At 45.0% G+C, this 22,346-nt stretch overlaps 1 protein-coding gene across 1 annotated transcript in view; it reads left to right on the top strand.

The window, feature by feature from the left end:
* Positions 1-22,346, top strand: part of LOC137543831 (cadherin-16-like) — a gene marked incomplete at its 5' end in the record, with an annotated part of 140,496 nt that overhangs the window by 105,197 nt on the left and 12,953 nt on the right. Inside the window, one exon of the mRNA XM_068264916.1 lies at positions 19,765-20,010. Coding sequence (XP_068121017.1) covers positions 19,765-20,010 — 246 coding nt within the window. The remainder of the gene's footprint in view (positions 1-19,764; positions 20,011-22,346) is intronic.

Genomic DNA, 22,346 nt, shown 5'->3' with positions numbered 1-22,346 from the left:
CTGCGTTTTTGTGCGTTGCGTTACACTGCACCCAGGAGCAGTTTTTCGGCCGACGCTAGCTTTATGCGTTACAATGTTAGTCAATGTAAAACGCACACTATGCGCGTTTTTAAACCGTTAACGCAGGCAATCAGTCACAGAATGCAACAGAGGAACAATGTAGAAAGTTGAAAACTAAAAGAAGAAAAATTACCTGCGTTTTCCTGTGTGCTGTAACGCATTGAAAACGCATTAAAAACGCACACTCACTGCAGTGCAACGCATATCAAAACGCATTAAAACGCACACAACAAAACGTATGCTTTGAGCGTTCCCCAACGCAAGTTCTGATGTGAAAGAGCCCTTAGCAGAATCGTTTAAGTTTTCCCCATAGAACACATTGGAAAACTCATGCGATTCTGCTAAGAGTGACCCTGGCCTTAGGCTGGATTCACAGTGGTCAGTTGGATATCACACAGGTTATAATGAGTGTGAACTGCAATGGAGCCTGCATGCAGTGAGTTAGAATAATGTGATCAGTTACAGCGCAGTACTGTGAACAGGCCCATAGAATTGTATGGGCAGTGAGTGAGTTGACATGCAGAATTATTCTGCAATGCAACTGATCACTGTGAACTAAAAGCATAGCGCATGCATTAACAGTGGCAGTAAAGCCTACTTTTCATTGACTGCATGCTTCACCCTATGCAACTCAATCATCACATAACGTGTGATGCGACTTTTTCCTTCTGTTGCGTGCCTGTTCTTACAGAGCATTGTGAACTTGAGGTGAGAATGATATGGAGGCTGCCTTATTTATTTCCTTTTAACAATGCAGATTGCCTGGCTGTCCTGCTGATCCTCTGCCTCTAATACTTTTAGCCATAGACCCTGAACAAGCATGCAGCAGATCAGAGGCCTTGACTCTGGTTACATTCACAGTGGCAGCGGGGTTACATAGTTATTTGGGTTGAAAAAAGACATATGTCCATCGAGTTCAACCATAGAACAAAGTACAACCTGCTCCCTCACATATCCCTGTTTATCCAGAGGAAGGCAAAAAACCCTTACAAGGCATGGTCCAATTAGCCCCAAAAGGCGAAAAATTCCTTCCCGACTCCAGATGGCAATCGGATAAAATCCCTGGATCAACACCACTGGGCATTACCTCGTAATTGTAGCCATGGATGTCTTTCATCGCAAGGAAAGCATCTAAGCCTCCTTTAAAGAGACACTGAAGCGAGAATAAATCTCGCTTCAGTGCTTATATTCAGCAGGGGCATGTGTACCCCTGCTAAAACGCCGCTATCCCGCGGCTAAACGGGGGTCCCTTACCCCCCCCCCCAAATCCTCCCTGCAAAATCTACGACCAACTTGGTCGTAGATTTTGCAGCTTTTGAGGCAGGGCTAACGGCTGCAGCGAAGGAAGACAGAGGGGCGGGGGAGAGGCGGAGATACGCGCTGACAGACGCGCGTGAGGCAGGGCTGCAGCGGTTAGCCCTGCCTCAATGCGGAAGCGCTGCCCGGGACTCCACGAGGGGATTGGGGAGGTAAGGAACCCCGTTAAGCTGCGGGATAGCGGCGTTTTAACCAGTTCACCCCCAAGGGTTTTTATCCTAACGGACCAGAGCAATTTTCAGTTGTCAGTGCTCCTCCCTTTTATTCCCTAATAACTTTATTACTACTTATCACAAGAAAATGATCTATACCTCGTTTTTTTTGCCACCAATTAGGCTTTCTGTGGATAGTACATTTTGCTAAGAATTTTTTTATTCTAAATGCGTTTTAATGAGAAAAACAGAAAAAAAAAGAAAAAAAAATCTGCCAAGTTGTCCCGATTATTAAACAGTTTAAATGATGTCCCTATCACAATGTATGGCGACAGTATATTATTTTAAAATATAAGTGTTATTTTTCTGTTGTGTTTTTTTTTATTCTGCCCATAATTACAAGCCCCTATGTAATAAATTAAAATTAATTTCCCCCCGTAAAATATAAATTAACAAAGAGTCCCTAAGGCAACTATTTTTTTTTTTTTTTAAGCTGATTTTTTTTTTTTTTACAAGTGTTTTTTTTTTTGGGGGGGGGGGGAGGGTTGGAAGTGTAATTTTTTTAAGATCTGTATGTACTTGAAAATGAATGTATTTTGTAGGTGTAATATACTCATAGGAAATGTTCACTTTTTTTTTTCTTCACTTTATTTAATTGCTACATTTCCTGTTATTGTGAATGGACGTAGCCGCTGTTCGCGGTCACGTCCATTCACTCCAGGCACTGCGATTGGGTAGAGGACCGTTCGGTCCTCTTCCCCAATCACCCAGCACGGAAGCCCGACGGAAACAGCGGCGGTAGCGGAGCACACACGGCGGTAGCATCGGCGGGAACGCAGGACGTATTAAAACGTCATGTTGCTGTTAATAGCGGTAAGCATGACGTTTTAATACGTTAGGATGTCAGTAAATGGTTAACAGGGGCACACATGCCCCTGCTGAATGTAAGCACTGAAGCAAGATTTATTCTCGCTTCAATGTCTCTTCAAATGCAGATATAGAATTTGAGAATTTGGCATAACTACTTCCTGTGGCAATGCATTCCACATCTTAAATTGCATCCTGTTTTTTATCATCCTACACGTTCCAAAAGCTATTCTAATGTGCTCTGGCTTACTGCAGCACTTTCTGCTATCACAGTCTCTGTAATAAATCAATGTATCTTTCCCCTGTCAGACTTGTCGGCCTGTGTCTGGAAGGCTGCCAAGTTCTTCAGTGTTGTGGTTCTGCTATGAACTCCCCCTTCCAGGCCCCTCTATGCACACTGCCTGTGTATTATTTAGATTAGGGCAGCTTCTCTCTTCTCTGTTATCTTTTACAAGCTGGATAAATTGTCCTCTGAGCTGGCTGGGCTTTCACATACTGAGGAATTAGACAAGGGCAAAGCTGTTTGCAGGAAGAAAAGAGCAGCCTGAAACTTCAGTGCATGAGAGATGCAGGGGGAAAGAAACACACAATGATCTCTTGAGATTCAACAGGAAGGCTGTATACAGCCTGCTTGTGTATGGATGTATTTTCTATGTGTGGACATACTGTACATCAACCTACAACCTTTTAACCACGTTTAATGCGGCGAGGAGCGGCGAAATTGTGACAGAGGGTAATAGGAGATGTCCCCTAACGCACTGGTATGTTTACTTTTGTGCGATTTTATCAATACAGATTCTCTTTAATCACTCTTACTATAGAGAACCCTTTTCTAAATAAATGGCTAAAATGTTTTTCCTCCATGCGCAGATCATAACCTCTAGTCCTTTGTGAAGGCCTAGGGACAAAAAGCTCATCCGCCAAGCTTTTAAGCTTTTATATATTCCTCTGATGTATTTAAATTAATTAGATCCCCTCTAAGGCGTCTTTTCCCCGGACTAAATAAACACAGTTTATCTACCCCTTCTTGGTAAGTGAGACCTTCCATCCCTCATCTCAATTTTGTTGCTCGTCTCTGCACCTGCTCTAAAACTGCAATATCTTTCCAGCAATGTTGTGCCCAGAACTGAATTCCATATTCCAGATGTGGCCTTACTAGAGAGTTAAACAGGGGCAATATCATGCTAGCATCTCAAGGTTTTATTTCCCTTTTAATTTATCCCAAAATTTTATCAGCTTTAGCTGCAGCGGCTTGGCATTAGAGATGGCCCGAACTGTTCGTCGGTGATTGGGAACCAGCGAACTTCCGTGATTCGCGATCGCAGAGAACCGCAAACTTTTGCGGAACTTCGATTTGCCCCCATAGTGCATCATTAGGGTCAACTTTGACCCTCTACATCGCAGTCAGCAGGCACATTGTAGCTAATCAGGCTACACTCAATCCTGGAGCCCCCCCCCCTTATAAAAGGCAGGCAGCGTCAGGCATTGGTGATCGCAAGCAGTGTAAAATACCGCCAGTCATTGCACATGTTCATGGTACCTGTGTGTGACAGCTGCATGTTTGTAATACCAATCCCTGCATACCTGTTCACTGCACCTGTGTGACCGCACGCTGTTTAGTATACCAGTCCGTGCATACCTGTTTACTGCACTTGTGTGATATCTGCACATTGTATTGTAATACCAGTCACTGCTACCTTTCACTGCACCTGTGTGACTGCACATTGTATTAGTTAAGTCAGTGCATACCTTTCACTTCATCCCCCTGATATGGACAAAACAGGTAGAGGCAGGGGCAGACCCAGAGGCAGGCCACCCAACAGGTCTGTTCAAGGTCGTGCTGACGTGATTTTGTTGCGGACCTGGCCCAAAGTACAGTGCTCAGAAAAAGGAACGTCCCATCAACTCCCAAGGTTGTCAGGACATTCTTGACTATTTAACACAGAACACCTCATCTTCCGCAGCCACCAGCGCTACTACAAGTATCACATCCACTACATTTGACACTTCACAGGAAGTATTTGGTGGGGAAATCACTGATTCACAGCTATTATTGTTACAAAAAGATGAAGGCGCTAAGCAAGTTACACCACCTCATATGTGTAATGATCGGTGTAGCAACACAGATGTCTGATTATGTGTGATCTGCAGAATCACCAATAATACAGACACTATACCTGATTATATGGTGATCTGCAGAATCACCAATAATGCAAGTATAGCTAACAGGATAATGCAATAGTGTATAGTGCTTGGTGCAACAGTAACAGAGTAGAATAACTAGGCCTCACCAGAGGAGCTGGGGGGCACTATTGGAACACAGTATCGGATAGATAGATAGAACCTCACCAGAGGAGCTGGTGGGAACTATTAGAACACAGTAATTGGCTAGTTTGGCAGAACCTCGCCAGAGGAGCTGGTGTGTTAAGATATGTAATGTTTTATATGCCCTTATACAGCTTATGCACTGATCTAAAGTCATATGATAAGGTTGTCTGTTTGTTAACCAGGAAGTGTTAAATAAAGTTTTTACTCAGAGAACAAAAAAAAAAGAAAAGAGGAAGAGAAGAGAACAGTGTGTGTATCTGAGAAACCTAGAGCATGGTGCCTGTGTGAATTTATCCTCCATCAGAGATCTGCTGTAGCTCACAAGATAAGATTAGAAAACAGCATCAGACCGGTTATCCCTGCTCTTAAATCAAAATGGCAACAGGTTATGGGCCCAGGAGAGAGGGAACAAGCCGATGGAACAGGCTGCTTTTCGATGGAGATGAGAAGAATTATGAGCTGTGGGAGACAAAATTCCTAGGACATCTGCGCTTGATGAACCTTAAAGAGACCATCCTGCATGAACCATCAGATGAAGCAGACCCTATTCAAGATAGGAGTAAGAATGAAGAAGCTTATGCTGAGCTAATCCAGTTCCTAGATGACAAAAGTCTGTCTCTTATAATGAGAGACGCAGCTGATAATGGAAGAAAAGCATTGAAACTTCTGAGAGATCATTATGCTGGCAAAGGTAAGCCACGTATCATAAATTTATACACAGAACTGACATCTCTTCAGAAATCTGAATGTGAAAGTGTCACAGACTATATCATACGCACAGAAACAGCTATTACAGCACTTAGAAATGCAGGAGAGACCCTCAGTGATGGACTACTAGTTGCTATGATTCTTAAAGGCCTACCTGAATCATTCAAACCATTTGCAATACATATAACACAAGGCAAAGAAGATGTGACTTTTGCTGACTTTAAAACCCAGTTAAGAATTTTTGAGGACACTGAAAAATATCGTAGCAGCAAAAGTACTGATAATGTTATGAAGACCAGCACCCCTGTTACACCAGCAAGGGAGAAAGACATCCTTATCTGCTACAGTTGTAATCAAAAAGGTCACAAAGCCAATGCATGTCCAAGCAGAGTGAATAAAAGGAAGACACAGTGGTGTAATCATTGCAGGAGCTCCACTCACAGAGAGACATTGTGCAGACGGAAAGCACGAGACAATGCAAAGCATGTAGTTGATGATACAGAACAAACATTTGCCTTTAAAATAAGTGAAGACCAGTTGAGCAATTCTATAGCAAAAAGCCTAATGGTAGATACAGGAGCAACATCGCATATTATCACAGACATTAAGAAATTTAAAAGATTTGACACCTCGTTTAAGCCAGAGAAACTTTACATGGAGTTGGCAGATGGAAAAAGAACTTCAGGTGTAGCACTCAAGAGGGGCGACGCAGAAGTGTACCTAATGGACAGTAAGGGAAAACAAGTGAGGACATTGCTACAGAATGCATTATTTATCCCCACATATCCACAGGACATTTTATCTGTTGAGGCAGCAACAAGGAATGGAGCATCTGTTGAATTCCGACAAGATGACAGTGTTCTGGTTCATAAGAATGGTACAAAATTTATTATAAAGAAATGCAACAGACTTTACTACTTAATCACCTACAAGGGATGTGACGACAGTTGTTACGGTTGTTATGATATTCAGATATGGCATGAAATCCTTGGTCATTGTAATTACGATGATATCTTGAAACTACAGAATATAGTAGATGGAATGAAGATCAAAGGTAAAGTTGATAAGTCTAACCTGAATTGTGAGATTTGTACCCAAGGAAAATTTGTTCAGAGTAGAAACAGAGAGTCTGACACCCGTGCAAAATACCCACTCGAACTAGTACACACAGATTTAGCAGGTCCTATAGAGCCAGTTGCAAAAGATGGATTTCGATACATCATAGCATTCACTGATGATTATTCTGGTGCAGTGTTTGTGTACTTTCTGAAAAACAAGAGTGACACAGTTCTAGCCACAGAGAAGTTTATGGCTGATACTGCCCCCTATGGGATCATCAAGAGAATAAGGTCAGACAATGGTACTGAATTTACATCCAATGACTTCCAGTCACTACTCAGAAAAAGGAGCATAAGACATGAGACTTCAGCACCTTACTCACCACATCAAAATGGAACTGCTGAAAGAAACTGGAGAACACTGATAGAAATGGCAAGATGTATGCTGATAGAGAGTAAAGTACCAAAAGAGTTATGGACATATGCAGTGATGACAGCAGCTATGATTCGGAACCGATGTTTTAACAGTCGTTTGAAGCAAACGCCATACAACATACTGACAGGGAAGAAACCAGACTTTTCAAAATTGAAAATTTTTGGATCAGAATGTTTTGCATACAAACATGATAGGAAAAAGCTGGATCCAAAGTGCACAAAAGGAATTTTTGTAGGATATGACAAAAATAGTCCTTCTTACCTGGTGTATTACCCAGACACTGGAAAAGTCTTCAAGCACAGACTAGTAAAATTCATTGAAAAGGCTGTAATTGAGAAACAAACTCAGACTGAGCAGTTGGACAGTGATGATGATGTCTATGGAGAAAGGAGTGTAATTCCCATATCGAGTCCAATGACTAAAGAGATCCCAGCTTCTATAGCGGAGATCACAGAGGACAAAGATGATGACCATGGTACAAGATACCCCACAAGAAATAGAAAAACTCCTCCGTATTTGAATGACTATGTACTAGAATCAGTTCGTGATGATCAGGTACTGATGAATATAGACTACTGCTACAGGGCACATGATGTACCTCAGACCTTCAGAGAAGCCATGGAATCACCCCAGTCACAAATGTGGTTAAATGCAATGAAGGATGAGATGGAATCACTAAAGGAGAATGATACCTTCACATTGACCACCCTACCGGAAGGCAAAAACTCAGTGGGGGGTAGATGGGTATACGTGATAAAAAGCAATGCAAATGGAACGGAAACGTACAAAGCCCGGTTTGTAGCAAAAGGTTATAGTCAAGTAAAGGGAACTGACTACATGGAAACTTTTTCTCCAACTGCAAATTTTACTTCATTACGCATTTTGATGCAAATGGCAGCACAATATGATTTGATCCTGCATCAAATGGATGTGAAGACAGCTTACTTGCATGCCCCAATTGACTGTGAGATCTATATAGACCAACCAGAAGGGTTTGAGATCAAAAATGACACAAATGAAAAGCTAGTTCTCAAACTAAAGAAGTCACTGTATGGTCTTAAGCAATCGGGAAGAAACTGGAACAAAATGCTACATGACTATCTATGTTCAAATGCATTTGTACAAAATTCTGTGGACCATTGTGTATATGTCAAACAGAATGGGAATGAGCAAGCAATATTACTAATATGGGTTGATGATCTGATCATTGCTGCTAGCAATGACAAACTACTCAATGATGTGAAGTCAACACTTGCGACAAAGTTCAAAATGAAGGACCTTGGAAAACTGAACTATTTTCTGGGTATCAATTTTGAACAGACTAGTGAAACAGTGAAGATGAATCAGAAGAGATACATTTTGAAAATGCTAGAAAGATTTGGTATGTCAGATTGTAAACCGAGATCTACTCCTTGTGAACAAAGATTAGATTTTGACGATAAAAGTGAACCTGCAGATGTAAAAAGCTATCGGGAGATAGTAGGCAGCTTGATTTATGTGACTACATGTACAAGACCAGATTTGAGTTGGACTATAAGCAAATTGTCACAACACTTTTCACAACCAAGTGTACAACACATGATCATTGCAAAACACGTACTGAGATACTTGAAAGGAACTGTTAATTTTGAACTATGCTACAGAAAATGCAAAGAGAAATTAAAACTAGAGGCGTATAGTGATGCCAGTTGGGCCTCAGACCAGATTGACAGGAGAAGCACAACAGGATATTGTTTCAGCCTGACTGAAAATGGACCCCTGATTTCTTGGAAATCGAAGAAACAACCAACAATTGCTCTATCATCCTGTGAAGCTGAATATATAGCATTAGCCGCAACCACACAGGAGAGTCTATATCTTGCACAATTGCTAAGAGAATTGGACAGTGAATGTCAGTACAAGCCAGTAAAGATTTTTGAAGACAATCAGAGTGCGATAGCTCTCGCCAAGAACCCAGTTTGCCATCAGAGATGCAAACATATTGATATTAAATTTCATTTCCTTAGATCTGTTCTAAGTGAGGGCAAGATAGATCTTGAGTATTGTTCTACGGACAAAATGGTAGCTGATGTTATGACTAAACCAATAACAAAGTGTAAGCTAGATAGGTTTGTAAGTTACATTTTTGGAGTGTAGGCAGTTAATGATGTAACTGTACCAAACTATTCCTCTTAAGCAGTATAAGAGCAAGTGGGGGTGTTAAGATATGTAATGTTTTATATGCCCTTATACAGCTTATGCACTGATCTAAAGTCATATGATAAGGTTGTCTGTTTGTTAACCAGGAAGTGTTAAATAAAGTTTTTACTCAGAGAACAAAAAAAAAAAAGAAAAGAGGAAGAGAAGAGAACAGTGTGTGTATCTGAGAAACCTAAAGCATGGTGCCTGTGTGAATTTATCCTCCATCAGAGATCTGCTGTAGCTCACAAGATAAGATTAGAAAACAGCATCAGACCGGTTATCCCTGCTCTTAAATCAAAATGGCAACATGGTGGGTACTATTAGAACACAGTTACTGACTAGTTTGGCAGAACTTCACCAGAGGAGCTGATGGACACTGTTAGAACACAGTAACTGACTAGTTTGGCAGAACCTCACCAGAGGAGCTGGCGGGTACTGTTAGAACACAGTAACTGACTAGTTTGGCAGAACCTCACCAGAGGAGCTGGTGGGAACTATTAGAACACAGTTACTGACTAGTTTGGCAGAACCTCACCAGAGGAGCTGGTGGGTACTGTTAGAACACAGTTACTGACTAGTTTGTCAGAACCTCACCAGAGGAGCTGGTGGGAACTGTTAGAACACCTCACCAGTGGCAAAGGCCCACTGGTGAGTAGAGAGGTCAGACAGGCTGGGTTCGGCAACTGAGAGACAGATACAGTACAGAATCAGTAAGCAAGAGAGTAGTAAGTATTCAGGCAGTGTTTTAGCAACAAGATCAGATGGGCAGAGGTACAGAATCAATAAGCAAGAGCAAAATCAGAGATAGCCAGAGTCATACACAGAGTATCAAATATACAGAAATAACAATAATCCTAGTCTTGTGTGAAATCCCTGGTTTCCTTCCAGATCAAAGCACACCGGATACTAGTCTAAGGTCTGAGCGCTAACACGTATGTATTCGCAACCGCAGACAGGTTGCGAGTGAGCAGAGAAGGCTTAAGAAGCAGAGGAGACCTCACAGCCGCGCCCACCAATAATCAACCAATCTATAGCGGTGTGAGTCCCCTCTGACGTCAGCCGACCAGCGGGTCATCTGACGCGCCTCCTCCCAGCATAAAGGTCCTGTCTACGCGCGCGGTCGCACGATAGAGCAACCCTCTGTGTAAATGACAATTCCGTCCTCGATGTGCTAGACGCCGACGGAACAGAAAACACCTCTGAACAGGCACCCGAGGCGGCTGCGGAGACATCCGGCGTGCCCGCAGCCGCAGATGTTACAATATGTCTGAGTTAGGTGACACTATGGACGTAAGGTGTGGAGGAGGAGGATGATGAAGTACCTGCTGTTGGTGCAGTTTTGGAGGTGTCTGATACAAGAGAAGCTTTGGAGGATGATTATTATGATGATACTGCCATGGATGCCACGTGGGATTCTAAGAGACACGATGAACAAGGGGACAGTTCAGAGGGGGAGTCAGAGAGGAGTAGGAGGAGACGAGTTGCTGTAAGAAGCAGGGGGAGCTCATCGTCAGAAACAACTGGTGGCAGTGTCTGGTGCCATGTATCGCCACCTATGTACAGCCAGCCAACATGCCCTTCAATGTCAGCTGCTGATGCCACCATAGTGCCCACACCCCAGGGTGGCTCAGCGGTGTGGAAATTTTTTAGTGTGTATGCCAAAGATCAAAGCAATTCCATCTGTACTCTCTGCCACCAAAAATTGAGCCGTGGAAAGGCCAACGCCCATGTAGGGACAACTGCCTTACGAAGGCACATGCTGAAAAGCACAAACTGCAATGGTTAGACCACCTGAGCAGAAGCAGCACACAAAAGCAAAGCCACCCTCCTTCTCCTCCTCCTCCTTCAGGTGCATCATCTTCAGCCACTTTCTCCTTTGCACCTTCACAATCAGAGCCACCCTCCTCCACTCCGCCTCTCACCTTGAGCGGTTCCTGCTCCTCTGCCCACAGCAGCAGCCAGGTGTCCTTGAGGGCAATCTTTGAGCGGAAAAAGCCAATGTCTGCCAGTCTCCCCCTTGCCCGGCGTCTCACAGCTGGCTTGGTGGAACTTTTATCCCGCCAGCTGTTACCATACCAGCTGGTGGACTCTGAGGCCTTCCGAAAATTTGTGGCCATTGGGACACCGCAGTGGCAGATAACAGGCCGCAATTATTTCTCAAAAAAGGCGATACCCAAACTGTACCATGAAGTTGAGAGGCAAGTGGTGTCATCTCTGGCACACAGTGTTGGGTCAATGGTCCATCTGACCACGGATGCCGGTCTGCCAAGCACGGTCAGGGCAGGTACATTACTTACACAGCCCATTGGGTCAACCTGGTGACCACTGGCAAGCAGGGAGTACATGGCTGTGCAGCGGACCTATTGACACCTCTACAGCTTCCAGGCAGGCCTGCTACCACCTCCTTTCCTCCTGCTACATCCTCTTCGCTGTCGTCTTCCTCCTCCTCCTTGGCTGAGTGGCAGTTCAATTCTACTGGTGCTGCAATCTCCTCTCCAGCTACACAGCCCCAGCTCCCCAGGGCCTATGCCTATGTAGCTACAGAGGCGCTCTAGCTTCCCACAGACCTATATTTGTGTTCTCCTATCTCAATTGCCTGATGAAGCGGGATGTGCGCCCGTAAAACGCATTACACTGTATTTGGAGACTAATAAATATTTTCTTGCAATATCTACGGCTTGATTTAGCCTGGTCATTTGTAGTGAGGGTAGTGGATCCACCCATCCCCTCCTTTTTAAACGGTTTTTAACCCATCTTATCCTATTTTGGCGCCTCTATCAACCATTTTTAGTCATATCTTGTCCACCCTGGGTGGAGGGGTGTATCCCCATTTTCTTTCTATAGAGAGCGACTTTTTACACCTGAGTGGGGTCAGGTGAGAATTCTCCCCACCTGCTATTACAGTGGTCGCCTGCGTGGTGACCCACGCTTGTGAGTATATTCTCATTTATATACTTTTCCAAATTGGTCGAACATACTACACCAGATTTGGCTCTCGGTTTTTTTCCTGTCTTTCAAGCCATCTTAGACATGTTGTGCCTCAAAGCGTAAAGTCACACTTGAGCAGCTCTCCTGGCTGCTCTGAACAAACAGGTGGATCAGTGGCTGACCCCGCACCAACTGGAGATCAGCAACGTGGTGTGTGACAACGACAGCAATCTCATTTCGGCTTTGAATTTGGGAAAGTTGACACATGTACCCTGCATGGCACATGTGCTCAATCTCGTAATCCAGAGATTTGTGTGTAAGTACCCAGGCTTACAGGATGTCCTAAAGCAGTCCAGGAAGGTGAGTGGGCATTTCAGGCAGTCTTACATGGCCATGGCACGCTTTGCCGATATTCAGCAGAGAAACAACTTGCCGGTGAGACGCTTGATTTGGGAAAGCCCGACTTGCTGGAATTTGACCCTCCTGATGTTTGACCGCCTGCTACAACAGAACAAAGCCGTCAAACAGTATCTCTACAACTACAGTCAAAGGACACAGTCTGGGGAGATAGTGATGTTCTGGCCGAAGTACTGGACAATGATGCGGAATGCCTGCAGGCTCATGCGGCCGTTTAAGGAGGTGACAAACCTGGTGAGTCGCAGTGAAGGCGCCATCAGCGACTTGATCCCATATGCCTTCTTCCTGGAGCGTGCCGTGCGTAGAGTGGTGGATCAAGCTGTGGAGGAGTGTGAACAGGAACAGGAGGAAGAGCTGTGGGATTAATTCTCAGCAGAAGCAGATGATTCCTCAACACCTGCAGCAGTACAGAGGGGGGAGGAGGAGGAGGAGGAGAAAGAGTCGTTTGGCGAAGAGGAGTCAGATGATGAGGAAGGTGTTGTTTTGGAGGAGGAGGACGAGGCGGAAGAACAACCGCAGCAGGTGTCGCAGGGGGCTTGTGCTGCTCAAATTTCCAATGGTATTGTTCATGGCTGAGGGGGAGAAGGAGAACTTAGCTGACATCACTGAGGAAGAGCAAAAGGAGATGGATAGTACATCTGCAGCCAACTTTGTGCAGATGGCGTCTTTCATGCTGTCCAGCCTGTTGAGGGACCCCCGTATAAAAAAAACTCAAGGGGAATGAGCTGTACTGGGTGGCCACTGTGAGCAGCGATGAACCCTTGGACTACTGGGTGCGTAGGCTTGACCTGTAGCCAGAGCTGTCACAATTTGCCATCCAACTTCTGTCTTGCCCTGCCTCAAGCGTCCTGTTGGAAAGGACCTTCAGTGCAGCTGGAGGCATTGTCACTGAGAAGAGAAGTCGCCTAAGTCAAAAAAGTGTTCAGTACCTCGCCTTTATCAAAATGGATGAGGCATAGATCCCTGAGGGCTACTGCCCGCCTGAAGACTAAGTCAGTCCCCACACACAGCATCTCTGCCTGTACGCCCTGTGACTGCCTGCCCCATGACTAAGTCGCTACCAGTCCCCACACAGCCTCTCTGCCAGCAGGCCGCTTGACTGCCTTCTCCGCCACCACCAACAGGGTCCAGGACTCCAGGTGGATTCCTGAATTTTTAAGGCCGCTGCTAGCAGCAGCGGCTATTATAATTTTTCTGGTGCGTGTACTTGCCTGCCTAATTTTTCTGACTGCACTGCAGTTGCAACAACAAAACAAAAGGCATGTACATGTGTCAATTCCCCTTACTGATCGTTACCTTGCCACGGTGAAGGGGCTTGCGTATCACAATGAAGCAATAACCGACGGCTATATGAGTGTCTCGGGGGGTGGCACACCAAAGATAAGGTCGTTGCTTCATTGTGGACAGACCAAATTCGATTAGCTGGACAGTCACTGTTGTTCTGACATTGAGCTACCTCAGCCTGGCGACCATATGGGCTTGCACTCGCCATGGTGCGCACCAGTCCAGCACGGCCGTCACAACACAAACAGCTGTTTGCGGTGCGTTACACAGTGAGTTTGGTCTGTCAAGTGAAGCAATACTCTAATTACACTCCCTGGTTGATGTATACATATGCAAAATGTTTTAAAGCACTTTAGGCCTCCAATTTAGCATGCAATGTGATTTCTGCCCTTAAAACGCTGCTTTGCATCAAATCCAGATTTTTCCCCGGGACTTTTGGCATCTATCCCACTCATCCATGCAAAAACTCAGATGTTAGACTACTTGAAACATCTTTTCCATCAGTTTTGGGGCCAGGATAAACGTTTCTAGTTTTCAAAGTTCGCCTCCCCATTGAAGTATATTGCAGTTTGAGAAAGTTCACAAGTTCACAAACGTTTGTGGAGGTTCGGGAACCTAAAATCGTAGGTTCGGGCCATCTCTACTTGGCATTGAATACGATTATTTAACTTGTTGTCGATGAGTACTCCTAAGTCCTTCTCCAAGTTTGATGTACCCATCTGTATCCTGTTTATTTTGTATGGTGCTAGACCATTGGTACGTCCAAAATGCATGACTTTACATTTTTCAACATTGAATTTCAACTGCCATTTATGTGCCCATATAGCCATCCTATCCAGATCCTGATGCAATATGTCACTATCTTCCTGTGAGTTGATGATTCTGCACCCTTTTGTATCATCTGCAAAAATGGCAACATTGCTTTCTACTGCATCTACTAGACTAGATCATTAATAAAAAAAATGAAGCGCACTGGACCCAGTAGTGACCCCTGTGGAACTCTGCTGCTAACAGTCACCCATTTTGAATATGATCCATTGACCACAACTCTTTGTTTTCTGTCCATTAGCCAGTTCACTATCCATGCACACAGACTCTTCCCCGTCCTTGCATCCTCAACTTTTGCACCAGACTTTTGTGTGGAACAGTGTCGAAGGCCTGTGCAAAGTCCAAGTATATCACACCTACAGCATTCCCAATATCCACATTAGCGTTCACTACCTCATAAAAGCTGAGCATGTTAAACATGTCAAACAGGACCTGTCTTTAGTAAGCCCATGCTGATGCTGAGAAATAAGATTATTTTCTACTATGAAGTCATGTATAGTATCTCTTAGTAACCCATCAAATAGTTTGCATACAACTGATGTTAAGCTTACAGGTCTATAATTTCCTGGATCAGATTTTTTGCCCTTCTTAAATAATGGGAAAATGTGGGCTGTACGCCAATCCACTGGGATTCTGCCAGTTGAAAGAGATTCACAAAAGATCAGATAAAGGGGTTTATCGATAACTGAACTTAATTCCCGTAGGACCCGAGGATGCATGCCATCCGGGCCAGGTGCCTTGTCTATTTATAATTAATTTAGTCTTGCCTTCACTTCTTCCTGCGTTAAGTATTTAATATTACAATTGGAAGATTGAGACTCTTCTGCCTCTGTAATTTGCAACAGTGATGTTTCCCTTGTGAAGACAAAAGCAAAGAAAGCATTCAATAGATCCGCCCTACCTTGGTCATCCACCATTGAGTTCCCTCCCTCATCCTTTAGGAGTCCAATACAGTCAACCTTTCTTTAGAGTTGATGTACTTTGGGTTAGATTTGATAGCCGTAGCAATTTAATTTTCAGCTTCAATCTTTTCCAGCCTAATTTCTTTTTTGCAACTTTTATTGCACTCTTTATAATTGCTTAGTGCAGCCTCTGTCTCCTGCTGTTTTAGGACCTTATAGGCATTCTTGTTCCACTTCATTTTATCTCTAACCTTTCCATTCATCCATAGAGGCCTTTTTTTATTCCTAGACGTTTGTTTCCATTTGGGATATACCTACTACAATATTGATTGAGAATAATTTTAAAAGCTAGCCATTTCCTTTCAGTGTCCTCCCCTTGTAGTACATTATCCCAGTTCACCAAATGTAGTGCCTGCCGGAGTTGATTGAACTTTGTTTTTCTAAAATTCATAGTTTTAGTGGTCCCGCTGCCCCGTGGCTTATCAGTCTGGTTATCATGTTGTGATCACTATTTCCCAAATGTTCTGGTACCTGCACATTTGATACATTATCCGGTCTATTAGAAATGATCAGATCCAGTAACGCATTCCCCTTAGTTGGTTCCATTACCATTTGAGTCAGGTAACTGTCCTGTAGTGTTGCCGGAAATCTGCCACTTTTACCAGAATGGGTAGCCTCAATACTCCAGTCAATGTCTGGAAAGTTGAAGTCATCCATAGCTATGACCTCTTTTTCAATCTGCTGTAGTAATCGCAGTTCTGCAGCTTCATGAATATGTGGTGGCCTGTAGCATATCCCAATAAGCAATTGGCAACAGTTATTTCCACCATGAATATTTACCCAAACAGACTCCACATCTTCACAATCTTCTCCGTCTCATTGTTTAGGACCGCTGTAAAAGGGTTGCATATCGTGAAGCATACAATGAAAAGTATTCCTCACAGTAACTGTCAACACATGTTATGCAGTAATGCACTGCATGCAGTGTGCTACCATCTCACACTCTGTTGTACTGCAATGCATCCGGCCCACTGTGAATGTTGCATATGTGGTACAAGGCACCACTGTAAACATGGTCAAAGGCCTCTGTTAGATGGACATCCGAAATGCGTGCTTGACGAGCAGTTCAGTCTCCCATCTGCTGTCTGCCAGGGCATTTCTAATGCAATTTTAATGCAGCCCAATTGCAGCAGTCGTAATGCCACATGTGTTAAGAGTTGGCACGCAGTGATGTTACTGGGTGGTGGAGAAATGGGACATGTCCTGTCAGATCTTACTTCGTGGAGGGTGTGATTGTATAGCGCTGGTACTGAGTGCTAGAAACCGTCCGGCACAGGATAGGAGCTGACTGAATTCACCGCCTATCAGCTGCTCGTTTCAAAGGGCCCTAAGTCTGACTATGGGCAATGTGCATCATTTAAAAGGATATACAGAAAATATGGCAGTCTCCATATCCCTCTCATTTCACGTTCCCTTTAACCCCCCTGGCGGTATTCTCGAGCTGAGCTCGGGCTGAGTGTTATGAGATAGAATCGGTAAGCCCGAGCTCAGCTTGGGCTGGCTGAAGCCGCGGCTCCCATTGATTTCCAGCAAACCTCACTTATTGGGGTTGATTCACTAAACCGTGCTAAGGGGCGTGCTATGCGTTTAGCGCGCGTTATAACTCGCCTAAAATTTTACTTTAAACACAGTTTTCCACGCGCTAACAAAGCTTTTCCTGCGTTAACGCGGCACAACTATCTACATATGGCGCGCTCTGCGTTATGCTGTATGCGCGCTAAAATTAACACGTGCGTACATGTGCGCTATTTCCTAACACATGTGCTATAAAATAGCAAGGTTTCGTGAATCAACCCCATGGTGCGTACACATGTCCAACTTTATGCATGATTGTCGTTTGGATCGGTCATCTGTACGACTTGTCAGGCAAAACAAAGGATTAGAGGCAATGAATATATAAAGTCAGCGCAGGTCTATAGTAATACAGCTTTCATCATTTTTTGGTATACAGGATCTTCGAACAAAAGGGTAAAGAAGCAAGGCTTACCAGATTCCAACAACCCACATTATAAGGTTGTAAACGAGATTGATAGGTGGTCCGCAGAACTTTCAAATGGTGTCGTTTCACCAGCGATGTTGCACACTACAGATTCCTCCGGAATATAGTAGATATCCTGAGATCGCAGAGACTCACCAAAGGGGAGTCCAGTAGGATAGTGACATGAAAGAGATGTACGGCACATCTAAGTGTAAACCGTCTTTATTACATAACAAGTAAAACAATTAAAAACAAGGATAAAGGAAAACTCACATACGGGGCCCGTGCACTGGGAACCCCGAAAAAGTAGCGCGCATAAAATGGTCAATAGAAGACCTCAAATAAAATGGTGCCGCCTGTCGCCTTCCCGACTGGTTTCGCAATCTTGCGTCATCAGGGGAGAAAGAGGATTAGAGGCGCCAGCAGGATAAAATATAATAAAAACTTTAAAAATGCTGGGGAGGTAGCGGTGGACTTACCTCCGGAAAGCAGACATGATACAATTGTCTGACAAATTTCAACACATTAATTATAAATACCCCAAAAGTGCGACGCGTTTCGCAGGCAAAAGCCCGCTTCCTCAGGCAATAGAAGGGGATCACAAACAGTAGCTAGTAAGATGCGGGTTTAGCGCCTCTGTCTTGTCAGGCAACTGACACTTCTTTTAAACGTCACATACACACGTCCAACAAAGCGGCCGACAAACTAATTCACATGTTGTCTGACACACTGGAAGTTCAGTCATAAAAGGCATCATGTTGATAGAAATCCTGGTATCCTGCACCTCTACACATGCGCCCATGTATTAGTAGGTCAAACGACCAGTACACACATACGTACCTGACAGTCGTTTGAACGATAGTTGGTCCAACTGATCCCCCAAGCACACGTACGTACCTGATGGACGTTTGAACGATAGTTGGTCCAACTGATCCCCCAAGCGGATCGGGCATAAAAGCTGTTATCAGTCGTACGATTACGTGTACACATGTCCAACTTGTTGTTCAAACGACCAGTTGGGCAAAAAGTTGGCCGGAAAAGTTGGACGTGTGTACGCGCCTTTAGACAACAGGCCTACATCACTGTGCTCTTCACTGTGCTCTCTGAACTCTTCAAAGAGAGGGGTATTCAATTACCTACTAGTCATAGTGTCCTTATTCAAAATAGGAAGCTTTCTGTTATTTGCATGCTGAGATAAGCTTGCTGGCACTGCACAGTTCCTGCAGTTAAGCAAAGGCAACCAGAACAGGTAAAAAGAAGAAACATTGTGCAATATATAATGACCTATTTAACAAAAAGGGGTGGGGGTGACATATCTTTTTGGGACACTAACTATTTTTTGGCATTTTTTTTTATTTTTGGATGTTTGTGGTATTAGTTTTGGGACTTATATCTATATGTACTATGACAGTTTACTACAAATAAAGTGGAAGAGCAAATTATTGGATGGTGCCGGACTCAACTTCATTCTTTCGGGACTTATAGATCTAGTAATGGAAAAGAAGTCCATCAACCATTGTCAGGCTCATCATTTCAGCCCAAAAGCAGCTCACAATGCAGAGATTGCACCAAGATATCAGCATTATTTGTATAGTGTTTTCTTTGTGAATGCTTTTGATTTGTAAATGGCCCATTCGGGACAGGTAAAAATGGCACATGGCGCAGAGAGTGTAAAAATGGCACCGCACTGACTTATATTATATAATGCTATTTAGCCTTATAAGTGTTAAAAAATGGCGCATGCAGGGTGATTTACACTCATAACGCTAAATAGCGTTATAAGGGGTACAAAATGGCGCATGCAGGGGGGCTAGAGTTAAGGCAATGGGGTCGGGGGGAGAGGCAGCAGGACACTGGCGTTAGGCAGTGAGGGTGGAGCCAATCACTGTGCGGGGACATGGTGATTGGCTAGATGCAGGACTGGCAACTAACTGAGAATGTGAAGGAGCGATCGCTGGCCAGGACAAGGTAATGTATGCATACTGTATGCACACATCCTCTCTCCACTCCCTCTGCCTAACACCAGTGTTCCGCTGCCTCTCCCCCCCCGACCATACTGCCTAATTAACAGCATTTGAAAATGGCACACCGTTCTGCTAATAAATGTATCATAAAACACTATTTACCGGTTTAAAGTATTAAACAATGTATTTACATTAAAAAGGTTAATAGCGTTTTATGATACATTTATCAGCGGAATGGTGTGCCATTTTTTCACCTGCGTCATTTTTAACCGTATTCGGCCTATTATCTGTTTCAGGTGACGGGGGTCTGTCTTCCTCAGCGGACGTGTTGATCCATTTTCTGAATCTGGACGTCAATGACAATGCTCCAATCCTAGTGGCCGACTACACCTATACATACTTCTGCACCCCGCGAAGGGAGGAGCAAAAAGTCATCATCCAAGCCTATGTCAGGGATTCACCCAAGAACAGCGCCCCCTTCAGGTTCAGCCTGCCAAATGATGCAGCACTGGAAAAATACTGGATGGTGACCATCATCAATGGTACAAATGATGTTCAAAGTCATAACCTTGGCCAAAATGTGGAATTTATGCTCCGGCTATAAGCAACCCTCACCTAAAACAAGTTAGATCTTCAACTATGTAGAGGGGAACGCTCTGGATCCTATAGAGCAGGCACGTGCAGAGGGGGGTGCTCTGGGTGCCCAGGCACCCCCCCCCCCTTTTTAAAATCAGCAAAAAAGGCCCCTCTAATCACGCAAAATGAGCCCCGCCCCCTACCGCGGTAAGCCCCGCCCACCCTAGAGAAGCTCCGCCTCCGCCTGGGGCTCTTTTAGGTGAACAGGCCTGGATAGGAATCCTAGTGTGGCATACTGACCTCACCCTCCACCTAGGACCCATACTGACCTCTACCTCCCCAAGCACCCATAGTGACTTCTCTCTCACCCACAGGGACCTCTCCATCCACCTAGCACCCACAGTGACTTCTCCCTCCCCAGCACCCATAGTGACCTCTCCATCCACCTAGCACCCACATTGACCTCTCCCTCCACCTAGCACCCACAGTGACCTCTCCCTCCACCTAGCACCCACAGTGACCTTCCCCTTACCCAGCACCCACAGTGACCTTTCCCTCCCCTAGCACCCACAGTGACCTTTCCCTCCCCTAGCACCCACAGTGACCTCTCCCTCCACCTAGCACCCACAGTAACCTCTCCATCCACCTAGCACCCACAGTGACCTCTCCCTCCACCTAGCACCCACAGTGACCTCTCGTCTCCACCTAGCACCCACAATGACCTCTCCCTCCACCTAGCACCCACAGTGACCTCTCCCTGCACCTAGCACCCACAGTGACCTCACCCTCCACCTACCACCCACAATCACCTCTCCTTCTCCAAATCTAGCAGTGATCCTGCCTACCCCAGCACCCACACTGACCTATCCTTCCCCCAGCACCCACAGTGATCTTTCCCTCCCCCAGAGGCTACCCTCCTGTCCCCTGCAGCACTTACAGGGACCTCCCATCCCAAAAGCAGCGCCCACACTGATCTCTCCCAACACACAGCATCCACAACTACTCCCTCCTCCAATAACTACAATGACCTCTCCCAGCACCCACAGTGACCTCCCCTTCCTCCAGCACTCATACTGACCTCTTCCTTCCACAGAACCCACAGTGACCTACCCTTCCACCAGCACCCACACTGACCTCTACCTCCCCCAGCAACCACACTGACCTCTACCTCCCCTAGCAGCAACTATGCCATTCATAGCAGTACCCACAGTGACCTCCCACTCCCTGCACCCACCGCAATCCCACCGATATTCAGCACCCACATTACACTCAACCAGTATCCCCCACTATAGCAAGCACCCAGTACTTGCACCAAGCAACTTTCACCCAATACTTATATCCAACCTCCATATGGCACTTAGTACTTGCATCATTCACCCTATAGCTGGCACCCAGTACTCACACCCACTTGGCACAGTACTTGCACATTATCTGAACTCACATAAACCAGTACTAGCACCCAAAGTACCTGCACTCAGAATCCACATGACACACAATTGCCCACCCATAGCTAGCACCTAGTGCAGGCAATGCACCAAGTATTCGCACCAATGTACCTGCACCCAACACCCACATGTTTCATCTGCAGTAGTTCCAGTTGCACTAAGCCTCCACTTGGTGCCCAGCACAAACACTCACATATGACATCTAGTACTTGCACCCAGAACTCACAAGGGCTTGAGTAACTGCAATCAACACCTACATGATGCTTGACACCAACCCATACAGCCAGAATGCACATGACACCCTGTGCCAGCACCCAGAACCCACATGGCACCCAGCTTCTGCATTTAGCACTCACATGACAACAAATACCCCACTAGCCAGCACCCGTTACCCAGATGTTACCATATACTCACTCCCAGTACTCACTTGGCACTCAGTATTTGCACCTAAGACCCACATGACACCCTATAACCCCCATAATCAACACCCACATGGCATAGAACTCACACAGCACAAAGTTCCAAAGCCATTATATGCACCTAGTACCCATCCATGGCCAGCACTCAAATAGCAACCAGTACCCACCCTTGGTCTGAACCCATATGAGACTCAGCTCTCTCCCATGGCACACATCCAGACCACACATGGCACTCCCTGCTCACTCATGTCCAACACTCACATGGCTCCCTGTACCAATTAGCACTCACATGGCACCCACTATTGTTTATCACCATCTGCTACTCATTCAGCACCCAATACAGCATAGCATCCACTGCAAATAAACACCCAATACAAACTGGACCTTGGTACCCACAGCAGCTTGACACGGACTGTACTTTGGCACCCACTGCAAATT

The sequence above is a fragment of the Hyperolius riggenbachi genome, unplaced genomic scaffold (genome assembly GCF_040937935.1).
Source record: "Hyperolius riggenbachi isolate aHypRig1 unplaced genomic scaffold, aHypRig1.pri scaffold_228, whole genome shotgun sequence".
Classification (NCBI taxonomy): Eukaryota; Metazoa; Chordata; class Amphibia; order Anura; family Hyperoliidae; genus Hyperolius; species Hyperolius riggenbachi.
Note: the sequence above shows the minus strand (reverse complement) of the source record. Positions and strands in the feature narration are given on the sequence as shown.